The sequence below is a fragment of the Carcharodon carcharias genome, chromosome 20 (genome assembly GCF_017639515.1).
Source record: "Carcharodon carcharias isolate sCarCar2 chromosome 20, sCarCar2.pri, whole genome shotgun sequence".
NCBI lineage: Eukaryota > Metazoa > Chordata > Chondrichthyes > Lamniformes > Lamnidae > Carcharodon > Carcharodon carcharias.
The window spans coordinates 30,779,331-30,791,612 of NC_054486.1; the positions used below are offsets into that span (position 1 = coordinate 30,779,331).

General features: G+C 46.3%; 1 protein-coding gene across 1 annotated transcript; it reads right to left on the minus strand.

The window, feature by feature from the left end:
• Window positions 1-3,948: 3,948 nt before the first annotated feature.
• Window positions 3,949-11,301, minus strand: LOC121292304 (EEF1A lysine methyltransferase 3-like). Its single transcript, XM_041214154.1, has 3 exons — window positions 11,131-11,301; window positions 9,710-9,821; window positions 3,949-4,352 (listed from the first exon to the last, which is right to left on the minus strand). The coding sequence occupies exons 1-3, from the start codon at window positions 11,299-11,301 to the stop codon at window positions 3,949-3,951; spliced, it is 687 nt and encodes a 228-aa protein (XP_041070088.1).
• Between the last annotated feature and the right edge of the window lie 981 nt (window positions 11,302-12,282).

The following is a 12,282-nucleotide window of genomic DNA, read 5'->3' on the forward strand; positions in this document are numbered from 1 at the left end:
CCTGGATTCTACACTTGCACCGAGAAGTAAATCTTAAACATATCACAATTTTGACTAATAAGCAAACATGCCGCAACTCGAGCCAGTTGGCTTATACAAGTGCACATGTTGCCCTCACTTCATATAGGCTATTCTGGACACAATAAGAGCAGTCTTCCACTCGTTTGTGAAAAAAGGGAGGGCCGGGGGGAGACGGACATGCTGGCCTAGTGGTAATCTTACTGAACTAGTAATCCAAAGGCTCAGTCCAGTGTTCTAAGACACGTGTTCAAATACACCACCTTGGCAGCTGGTGGTACTTAAATTCACTTAATAAAATCTGGAATTGAAAACTAACCTTAATAATAGTGACCACGAAACCATCATCGATTGTCATAAAAACCCTTCTGTTTCACTCCTTTAGGGAAGATCTGACCGACACGTGACTCCAGACCCTCGGCAATGTGGTTGATTCTTAACTGCCCTCTGAAACGGCCGAGCAAGTTCAAGAGCAATTAGGGATGGGCAACAAATGCAGGCCTTCCCAGCGACATGCATATCTGATGAAAGTAGAGCTAACATTCCATTCAAATTTAGAAAGAGGAGGAGAACTGCTAGCTAGTTTAAATACCGGGTGCTCCCAATGTACATTAATACTAAAATAGAGTCGTACTTCTGTACACGTGATTTATGATTTCACTGGCCACGCAAAGACAATGTAACTATGGCTGCTATGGAAAAAAGTAAGCGGGTTTAAAATTAAGTTTGTTTTTCCTTACATGATAAGTTCTACTTGCAACCAGATCAGACACATTGAAAATCCAACTTTGTATTTTGTATGTTTATAGTAGACGTATAGTGCAAAAGAACCACAGAATGGTACTACCCAGTTGCTGATGTATTTACTTCCTTCTCACTTATGTTATACAAGATAAGACATACCGGTCCAAGCTTGTTAAATATATCTTGTCCGTGGAATGCCATCATCTCCGACTACCTGCGTCTTTGTCTTCATAACATTCATCATGTTTGTCCGCCTTTGGGCCCCGTATTTCACCAGTGAGAATCCCTGGTACATACGAAAGGCTGTGCAGGACTGTAACATTGTCCATGGCAGATCAAAGTTATGTTGTAAGACACCTCTGACTAATTCAGGCAATGTAAATCGGTTTCTGACCCCGAAAGGCTGCTCTATAAATAGTCTGCTCTGTGCTCTGTGCCTATTCTCCTCTAAATCAAAGGAATCCTCAGTGTAACATAGATAGTAGAGCAAACCATTCCCTTTGTCCACCAGAAGCTATCCTATTAGGCTATCTATATCTGATGATACTTGTAATATATTTGCATTGAGGTATAAATGGACTGCAATTCGGAGTTTGTCTTTTCAAACCCCCTGTGTTGCGTCATTTGGTCCTGCAGGAGTTATATCCAAAGGCGCAAATTAGAAGTGCTAGGAGCGCCTAGATACTTAGGTAAATAAACCACGGCATTGTAATAACATTTATAATTCAAGTGTCATTATCTATTTGCTCAACTTAATGGAAACATATTACGTAGGAACCAATTCACTCAGTTACATAGCGTTATTTTATTTAATTATATCTGTGCATCCATTCGTCAACGGAATGGTAAGAAACAGAACAATAAATCGCAATGGAACAACATTTACAACATTACAACGTAACTTGACCCAAGTTAATTTCAACATTGCAAGACTTTATCACAGAGGATCAGGTTGATGTAGCTTTCATTTTACTACAGTATATAGCAGACCAGTGTTACTTGATTTCAACCTCATACGCACTTGGCAGTCAGCTTTCGCAACCGATACCCGGAATGGCAATTATGTAGCTGTAGTATTTCATATATAACTTGGACGGCATGCTTAGAAGGTGGTTGCAGCTGCTTGAGGAGAAGCCAAATGAACCGTAGTGTTTTGTTTGGAATATGATACAGATTAATTCTGGGTTATCCTCTTTACGCGGCTGGTTTAGTCAGAATTCTTGACACTCGTTTACCAAAGCGAATCTTCTATGGGCGGGATTTTACGGCCCCGTCGCGGCGGGGGCAGGGCCGTAAAATGCGGCGAGCCCTTCAAAAGTTCATCCACTGCCCAGACCGTAAAATCCCGCTGGCCTAAAATTTCGCCCTCTCATGGCGGCCAAAGGAAATGCTCTAAAGAAATTCTGAAGTCTTCGCTTTTGATTGGGACTTCGACTCATGGAGAAGCTCGTCCAGGATCGCTGCAACTGGCCACCCAATTTTTTTTAAAAAAGCAGCCTACTTAGAAAGCAAGTGCACATCAGAGGCAGAGATAAACCGCAGGTAGTGGAGGGGGGGGGGGGGGGGGCGGTGTCCCAAGGGCGGTGTCCCGAGCCAGAAGCTCGTCAAAAATTCAGTTGTCTGCCATATGCTGCTGCTGCAGAACCTTCTGAGCGTAGATTGGCATTAGCAGTCACCTACGCACCTACAGAACGCTACCAAGCACCCCATATGATACTTGTGACTCCTTCAATTTAGTCGACTGCATTCACTGCTCCCAATGCGGTCTCCTCTACATCAGAGGGGCCAAATGCAGACTGGGTGACTGCTTTGCGGAACACCTTCGGTCTGTCCGCAAGCTTGACCCAGACCTTCCTGTCGCTTGCCATTTCAACACACCACCCTGCTCTCATGCCCACATGTTCATGCTTGGCCTGCTGCAATGTTCCAGTGAAGTCCAACGCAAACTGGAGGAACAGCAACTCATCTTCCGACTAGGCACCTTACAGCCTTCTGGACTTAACATTGAGTTCAACAACTTCAGATCATGAACTCTCTCCTCCATCCTCACCCCTTTTTTCATCCCCTTTCTTCTACATTCATTTTTTACCTACCTGTTTTATTTGTATTCATTTATCTGTAGTTTTATCCCCTTTTTTCCCATTTTCCACCTTTTATTTTCCCCACCACCACCACCCCCTTCCCCCACCCCTTCCCCTACAGGGCCATCTGTCACTTCTTCCATGCTGTTCTTCCACACAATGCTATCCTTGTTCTGCAATAATCACATTTTGCTTTCTTACTTTTACGCCACCTTTTTTAGCACCTTTTTTAGCACTAACCACTACCACTAATGATCCCTCTGACCTGTTGTTCATGACGTCTTTGTCAATCCCTCCTTTTTCCCCACCTATCGCTGGCCTTCTATCCAGCTTCACCTGCCCACCCCCCTTAAATAGTAAATTTCATCACATTTCCACTTCTCCTCAGCTCTGAAGAAAGGTCATAAGGATTAGAAATGTTAACTTTGTTTTTCTCTCTCCACAGATGCTGTCACACCTGCTGAGTTTTTCCAGCATTTTCTGCTTTTGTTTCAGATTTCCAGCATCCGCAGGTTTTTGCTTTTACCCCATGTGATAAACATGGTTACCTTCATCTGGAATGATGAGTGAGATGAACAGTGTGCACCCGTTGAGGTGGGGTTATACGATACCTCTACAGCCATTATAACTTGATCTTGCAGTGTTTTCTGTGGCGATTATGGAGATATACTGACACACATTACATTGATTCCATTTCACACACAGGTTAATATAAAGACAAATACTCCAAAACGAAATGGTTTAAATTGACAAAATTAAGCAATATCTTAAATACTTTGGTGAATTCATCCACCAATCTTTGTTAATTTAATTATCTTAATTAAAGCAGTGCACATTTATTTGTTTAGTTTAGATATCCGACTAAGATAATTTATTAAATGATATTTTTATCTGTTTTTTTTTCATAATCTTTCTCACGATTTAACAACCCATATCCTTATGTCAGGAAAAGAAATGATGAAAGGTCACTCATGACCGGTTTCATTCCTCACTCGATTCAAACTGAAAACTCTAATCTACCTTTAAAGATCTATATTGTGTAAAAATGTTGCTATTGGTTGGTTGATTTGTTACACATTGCAGCTTACAAGCTTGGAAAGCTCCTTTATTTCTTATTGTCAGGAGAATGAAGTTTGGTCAATTTGTACACAGCTATGTATTTAGTCTCTAATCTGTCAACAATCTGGCAGTTAAAATGGGTAGGCAGAATCACTTCATGGAAAGGAAGGGACCCATTCCCAGTTCGGAACTCGGAAGCGAGATAAATTGTAGTCCCTTGGCTGCAGAGGTAACGCAGCGTATCTACGAGCGCGGGATAGGAAGAGGAGGAATAAACAAGATCTGAACCCAGGATGACATCATAGTCAGTAGCAAAGTCAGTTTGGTTTTCACCCCAGGTCAGTGCACAAACCTTTAACCGGTGCCTGCAGGCAAAAGGGATGTTAATGGAGATATTGTTGTTTATTTGCTTCAGAATTTCTGGTTGATCTGTCATGGTAACAGTTCCACCTGAGAACAAGAAAATACAGGGATGCGTTATTCATGATTTGCCTTTGATATAAGTCTGATCTCTCATTATGATCATGGTGACAAAACACTGCAGCGTCCAAGGAAGACAGTGTGAGAACAGATCTGGGGCAGAGAATTTCCACCCAGCTGGATGACAGTGGACAGGCTTTGAAGAAGGATCATATGATCAACTGTGTTAAAAGCTGAAGGCAGTCCAGAAGGATGAGGAAAGATAGTTCTCCTTTTTCAGTCACAAAGAATGACATTTGAGATTTGGAAAAGAGCCATTTCGCTAACTTGCTGGAAACTTGATTGGAGGGATTCAAACATGGAGTCCTTGAAATATGGGCACCTATTTGGGAGATGATAACAAGATCCAGGACTTTGGAGAGCAAAGAGGAATTGGAAATGGAGCAATAGTTTGCAAGAATGATGGGTCAAGGTTTTTTTTGATGCTGGGGAGAAAGATGAACAACACCAGACAAGAGAAAACTGTTAGCACAACCCCCTAATATGGAGAGCACAGGGGGAAGTTTGGCATTGAGCAGTTAGTAGGAATACTGTTGAGGGAGTAGGAGGTATGTCTCATGCACAAGATGAATTGTGAGATGGCATGAGCGGAAATAGAAGTGAAACTCGAGGGATGCAAGTTCAAGGCTAGGGAAGGGGCAGCTTTGGAGGAAGTGTGGCTCTGGTGGGCTAGTGGAAAAAAGGCAGTTTATTGAATGGTATCAATCTTAATTTCAAAGAAGCTTATGAGCTCCTCGTTCTTACTGCTATGATTAGAATGGAGGAGACAGGGAAGAGACATTTAAGATGATGGTTAAGAAATCTAGGTCTATATTTGCTGGAATTTAGGAGAATGGGGGGTGGGGTGGGGGGTGATCTTATTTAAACATATGGCCTGAATTTTCCCGTCGGCGATTTGGGAGCGGGCCTGCTCGCCGAGGTAAAATGACGCAGGATGACATCAGGAGGAACCCCCGACATCATCCCAGTCCCTTTAAATTTTTAGGAAGGCCAGCGGACAGCAAAATCAGAGTAATTAAGGTAATTAAAGGCCCTGCCCATCCAACCTTAAGGCTGGTGGGCAGGCCAGGAGCCCCAGTGGGCTTCTCATAATACATGAAACCTCATCGATGTCTGTTTTTCAAATCTTTAATACACTTTATGTGATATTTATTAACATGTCTCATCTGGTGTGACATTGTCACATAAGGGGGACATGTTAATAATTTTAAAATTTTTATATTTTTAAAGTTTTTTGGACTGTCAGTAATCTCCCTGAGACAGCGCGCGAAAGAGCGCACTTTGACAGCTGGGGATTCCCTCCTCCCCCCCACTCCCCCTCCCCATGCTTCCTGTCCGGCAGGCCGCTGGGCGGGCCTTAATTGGCCCACCCACTTAAAATGGCGGCAGGCCCCGTTTCGGTGGTGGGGGTCGGCAGTCCGCCCGCTGCTGATCCGGCGGGGCCTGCACGCCCACCAAGGGCAAAATTCTGCCCATAAAATCCTTAAGGGGCTTGACTGGCTAGACCTTGAGAAAATGTTTTCCCTGTCTCGGGAATCTGGGAAATGGGGCTGCAAAATAAAGAGTCTACAGTTTAAGCCTTAGATGAGATTGTATTGTGAACATTTGGGCTGAATTTTCAGGTTGATGTGGGGAGGGCAGAGCGGGTGGACGTAGACCCGATCGCCACTTGCAATCAGATCCACACTGCCATTTTACGTGGGCAGGCCAATTAAGGCTATGCCGTGCATAGCAGGTGTCGGCGGGCAGTGATGGGTATGCTGAGGCTACCGGGTCCAATGATGACCTGGAGGTCTGTATAAAAGAAGGCCCTGGCAGTCTCAGAAAGGCTGCTCGCAATGGCTGGGTGAAGGGCTGTGCAGAGGGACAATGAAGTTCGTGCAAGTCCAGAGGGTAGCCCTTGAGGGCAGGCCAGGCAGGAGGATAAGGTGGGGGGCCAGTGTGCCCCACATTGTTCAGAGGACTGCCTTGCTGCCCTCCTTGAGGAGGTGGCAGCACAGCGGGAGGTGCTAGTTCCCCAGGTTGGGAGAAGGAGGCCCCCCCACATGACGAAACGTGCTCGGGAGGAGATGGCGGAGGTGGTGAGCTCCCATGACATGGTGCAGCACACCTGGATCCAGGGTCGCAAGCCCACCTCCCCCACCACCCGCCAAGTCTGAGTGAAGTGACTGCAGTGAATCATTGACGGCATGTGTCCTTTGCTGGGTGGGCCAGCAGATATTGCTCATGCTGAGGTCAGCCTGAGAAGGTGATGAAGAGATGTGTTTTGCCCCCACAGCATGTGTTACACTGAGTCCCACCTGACTGGTTTGGGAGCAACCTGGAGGAGCTGCACCTGGGCACTGTGCTTGAACTGCAGGACATGTCCAAGTCAGGGTGATGACATGCTGGGAGGGGAGTTTCAAGATGGCAACGAACCATTTGCTGCACTCTGTGCTCCACATGCTTGTGCCTCCTTGCTATGGAAAGATATAATGCGGTGCCTAATGTGATATAGACAGCATGTGTCCAAGAGTGGGCATGGGGAGGGGGGGTGGGTGGAAACATGTCTGGCATCTTTGTGTGATTGTTTGGCAGCAGCCGGGTGAGGAGGCACTGGAGCCTTCATATGTCCCACTCTGGTTGGGGTGGGCCGTGCGTGAGGCGAGTCCATGTGCAATTTGCACTTATCAATGCTTGTCTCATTTTCAGGAGAAGAATGCACATAACGCGGCAGAGTGTGCAAGGACTGATGGCAGCCAGGCGCAGATCGCCATTCTTAGCCGTTTTGAACAGGTGGCCCGGGATTTGGAGAGGCGTCATGCATTCAGGTCCACTGGTGTCGATGAGGCTGCGGTACCAGGGCCAGGTTTTCATGCCCAATAGTGAGGTCAGCATTGTTCTCCCAACAGCCATAGCACTGCTGAATGTTAACTGATTTAATTTTGCAACATGGCTTGCCCATTGCTTATGGAAGGATGAACACATAATGATCTGGGGGACAGGGATGCATTTGTCATTGTCTCCACATTAACTGATCCATTGTCCTTGTTCTTCCTTTCCACATCATTGGAGCAGGGCCAGGAGCAGAGGCCCCCTCTCACACCTGAGGAGCCTGAAGTCTCACCACCATCATATCATCTCTGCAAGGCAGGCACCAGCACAGATACTAGCACCTCGGTGGGAATTCGAACATCAGCTATTGTCCTGAGGCACAGTGGTGAGGGCACTTCACAGTCACTGGAGGAGCTGGAAGAGACGCAGAGTGCCCATGGCACCAACAGTCGGAGGTCTACAGGGGACCAGGCACATACTCAGTCGGTGCCTCATGATGTGCCTCTGGAGTCATCCGCAATGCAGCAGGGTCAGGAAATGCAGTCGGTTGTGCGGGAGAACCTGAGGCTATGTTTGGCTTGGCCTCCATGGTGGAGAAGTCTACCTGGACGATCGCTGAAGCAATGAACCACATGTCCAAGTGCCATGCATTCTCCATGGAGAGAAAAGTGACTCTCGTGGAGGGCCTCCACTAGGAGACCCGTCAGGGCTTCCTGGGGATGCACTGTGACCAGCAAGCCCTCACATCGGCATTGACCTCAAGCTGGTCATTGCCAGTGTGAGGGATGGTCTGGGCATTATGTTTCCCAGCTCAGTGCCCATTCATCCATGGTGAGCAGGGAGGTCCAAAGCGACTTCACGTCAATGCATCAGCTGCCTGTCGTCTCTGCAGCTCCTCCGCCCCTCTCCCAGTGACCGCAGCATTTGGTGAGTCTGTGACAACTGGGGAGATATCAGCTATGGAATTGGCAGCTCCCTCCCAGGCAGGGCCAGCACAGGCTCCACGGGCCAGAGGACAATCGCCAAGGTCATCGAGGCCAACAGAACAGCAGAGTCAGCAGGCTGTCTCACAGCCATTGTGAAGGCATGGTTCCTATTGTATCACTACTCAGTTTCTGTTCTTGGACGGCGGACAGGCGTCATGAGCCACCTTCTGAGAGGAAGTCAACCATCAAGCCGGGCTGGAGCACTGAAGAGCCCCGGCACGTAGGAGTGTCTAAGGATGTAGGCATTGTGAGAGCTGCCTGGGTACCTTGCACAGACTTGTAGAATCAGCATCCTGTGATCGCACACTATCTGCACGTTCATGGAGTGGAAGCCCTTCCTGTTGATAAAGGTACAGGGCTCACCTGCTGGCGCCTTGATGGCCACATATGTGCAGTCGATTATACCCTGGATGCCATGGAAGGCAGCAATTGCCGCGAAACCTCTGGCTTGCTGTGTCTGGCTTGCCTGGTCCCAACGGAAGTGGATGAAGATCAATGCGTGGCTGAACTGTGCATTTGTAACCTGCTTGACACAAGTGTGGACAGCTGATTGGGAGACACCGCAAAGTCCACCTCTTGGCCCTGCGCCCCTTGTGCCTGTGCCTGTCCTCCCAAAGGTGTCTCCCCTGGAGGCTGAAATGTGCACTCCTGGCCTCCTCCCCCTTCTAGCCTTCCCTTCCTCCTCAGAGGAGCTGCCTCCAGTGAACAGTTCAGCTCCCATTCCCAGGCTAAGGGAAGGCTTCCCGCAGGCCCAGAAAAGATTCCTCACTACAGTGTGCTGACGTGAAGGTTAAGAGTCCAGACAAGGCAGTTGGGATGTGTTTTGAAGTACTGCAGATCTCACAGGCAAGTTTCAATAACTTTTAAAAAAAAAACTTGACAGAGCACGCGCGACCCCAGTGAGCCCTCTTATCCCGCCCGTGGTTGAGGTTTATACAAATGTGTCCTACCCACCTGCCCGTTGCGCCCATGCGCCGACTCGAAGATTGCTTGGGCGTCAAAAAATCGGTGTCCATTGGAGATTCAATGGCCTTAAGTGGCCCGCTAATTAATGACGGGGACACATCCGATATCATCGCGCGCCCTCTCAATGAAATATCGCGATGGCGCGCAGACGCGGGACGCTCGCTCGACGTCACCACGCCCCGCCCCACGCGCGCCAACGGGAAATTCTGCCCTTTGAAATTCTTTACCCCCAGAGTTATGGACTTTTAATCATTGAGCGCATTCACGAAAGAGGTCGAAGTCGATAGATAATTTGGAACTAAGGGAATTAAGGGATTTGGGGATGGTGAGAGACGGTGGATCGAGGTAGAAGATCAGCCACGGTCTCATCCAATGGCGGAGCAGACTCGAAGGGACATTTGGCCTCCTCCCGCTCCTATTTCTTATATTCTCACCTTAATCACACTGTTCGTTACTCTCAAAATATGACATAACTTCTTACTGATTTATGGGTGGGACTTTAAGTTTTTTTACTCGCCAGTAAAATTATATATGTTTAGTTCAGTCCCACATTATACTCACCCAGTAAGGTTGCTAAAATCCCCACGATTCCAGTGCCTGACCCCAGCTCAATCACTTTCTTCCCAGTAAAACTGATGTTTTCTTTCTCGAAGTACCGGCAAAGCACAATCCCCTGAAAAGATGAAAAACATGTACCTCAGGGTTTACTCACAGAAAAATTAACACTTGTCACCAGAAGCCCGTTCCCAAACAAATTCTGAGGTGGGCTCAATCATCTTGCAGGATAAAGGAAGATTGTGTGCACTTTTTCATTGGACACTCTCAATACTTCCAAATGTGTTCAGATCAGCTCTGGACGAGCTTGTTCCTAGAGTTACCCTTTGCGTAGAACCGTTCACGACCTCAGGAAGTCCCAAAGAGTTTATGCAGCCGATTTGACTTGTCCGTGTAGTAATGTAGTAATTAATGTAGTTAATTTGCGCAGAGCAAGGCCGCATAAATATGGTTGAGACAGATGAGCGGATATCTACTTTAGTGCTATCGGTTGAAGGATTGGCCAGAACAGCGGGAAACTCTTACATTTAGTCGCATAGTGTTGTGGAATCTTTTCACATTCACACCAAATGGCAGAATGAGATCTCGGTTTACTGTTTCATTACTAGGTCGGTGCCTGTGACAATGCAGCATTCCTCAGTACTGACACCCCAGATTATATCATCAAGGCTCTGGAATAGAGATTGATTTTACCAGCTCCTGACTCAGCAGTGAGAATAATGCCAATGAGGCTGACACTGCAGTTAAAAGAAAACTTGAATAAATTGTTCAAAATAGTGCCAGAACTTCCCACCCTGCACCCGATTCAACTAACTAGACGTCCTGCCAAGTTAATTGCCTTCCATTGCTCATTTCAGACTGCTCTGTTGGTTCAGTGTTAAAGTGCAGCAGGGAGGCCCCAAAATCCTACGTCCTCGTCTATACAGAGTTATCAGCGTTCCTTATTGCTAATAAGTGATCCCTATGGTAAACTGCAAGTCGATGTAGTCGGAGTAGGGATAGGGCCATACAGAATAACGACGCTCAGTGTCCGCGTTCAAGCATGCATTATAGTCATTTAGGCTGAGAAATCATGGACAACACAGGTTATAGTTTAGTAGTGAGGGAATTGGAGGGTGGAAATGTAATGTATATACTCTCAACTTCAATAAGCCTCCAATCCCTATTAAAACAAAAAGACACGACAGTATGTGCGAGCCATTTGCTCCATTAATGTGGTAAGCGTACAAGTTATATTTATACAGTGAATTATTTGTACGCTGCGCCTGATCCTTGAAATATTTTCAAAAACCCTTTTTTCTAAAGAAAGATTTCAAATCAAATGTAATAGAGAACGAAGAAAGTGGCTACGTTTATCTGCTCATCCCGTAAGATGTGAGAGGCTGTAATTTCTCTTTTACTCTATCCGACTGACGCGTTGGACTTACAGATTCCCAGACATATGAGGAAACGCCCATTTCAGCGTCCATGAATCGAATGATCCTTAAATTAAATCCGCAAAATTCGAAGTTGCTCCTGCGGATTGAAGGCTTCGAAGCGCGATTCTCATTCTCGGGAGTTTCGAAGTTGAGATATTCTCGGTACTGGGTGGTCGTCATGTTTTCTATCTTCCACTAGAACCGCACTGACCATCAGTGATTTGCAATAAGGTTGTCGCCGCGTACTGATTTGAAGAAATAATTGAACATGCACTTATATATCGAGTTTCCAGTCGTGGTGACGTCTTAGTAATCATATGTTGCAGTTAATTTCGCAAACAACAGCAACTTGAGTAATCAGTTGAATAATGTTGACCAAGACTTCGGAGAACTATCTCGACGCATAGGGGTCCATGCAAAGCACGTATTTGCCGTTTAGTTGAATTTGTACTGCAATCAGCGCCCACCGTCTCCATTGGCGCTCTACTTCATTCGTTCAGCTGTCGCACTGCTGCCTCAGAACCAGAATGCTGTGATTGAAGCGCCATCTCAATATTATAAACTGAAAATCTAGCCTCAGTGTAGTACTGGGGGAAGGCGGCAGTGTTCAGGATGCCTTCTTTTGAGTGAGTCTGCCATCTCAGGTGGACATAAACAATCAGGTGGCGCTATTTTAAAGCTGAACATGGCAGTTGTCCTTGTGACCTAGCCAATAATTATTTCTCAATTAACAACTAAAACAGAAGACCTGGTCGTTGCCTCGTTGGTTGGTCGCTTTGTGTAATTGGCCGGTAGTTTCCTACATCACAACAGTGACGGCGACAATGTTAAAATGTTAGGGAAGTCCTGATAGTAGGATAAATGTAGGGCTTTCTGCTCTGCCTGAAGTAGTTGAATCTAAACGTTGTTTTCAAACTGCCTGGTTCCGGTGGTCATGATCTACTCTCTAGTTGGGGAAGCTGTTTATTTTGGCTATTCCTTTTTTTGATCTTGAATACTCCAGTAACATTCCCAATGAGGGTAACCTTCAATGCAGCATAGGGTTAACTGTTTCTTGATGAGAATTGGGAAGCCATGTTACATTTTTATGGGCTTGGAGGCAATTTAAGACGTAAATAGTTATATACAAAACCCTCAAAAGATCATTTGTTCCCGTTTATT

Excerpts from the sequence above, each read along its gene's own strand:
- LOC121292304 (XM_041214154.1), bottom strand. The coding sequence starts at position 11,301 with ATGACGACCACCCAGTACCGAGAATATCTCAACTTCGAAACTCCCGAG. Across the intron at positions 9,822-11,130 it reads CCTCATATGTCTGGGAATCT|GGGATTGTGCTTTGCCGGTA; the intron begins GTAAGTCCAACG and ends TCATCTTTTCAG. Across the intron at positions 4,353-9,709 it reads GATTTTAGCAACCTTACTGG|GTGGAACTGTTACCATGACA; the intron begins GTGAGTATAATG and ends TCTTGTTCTCAG.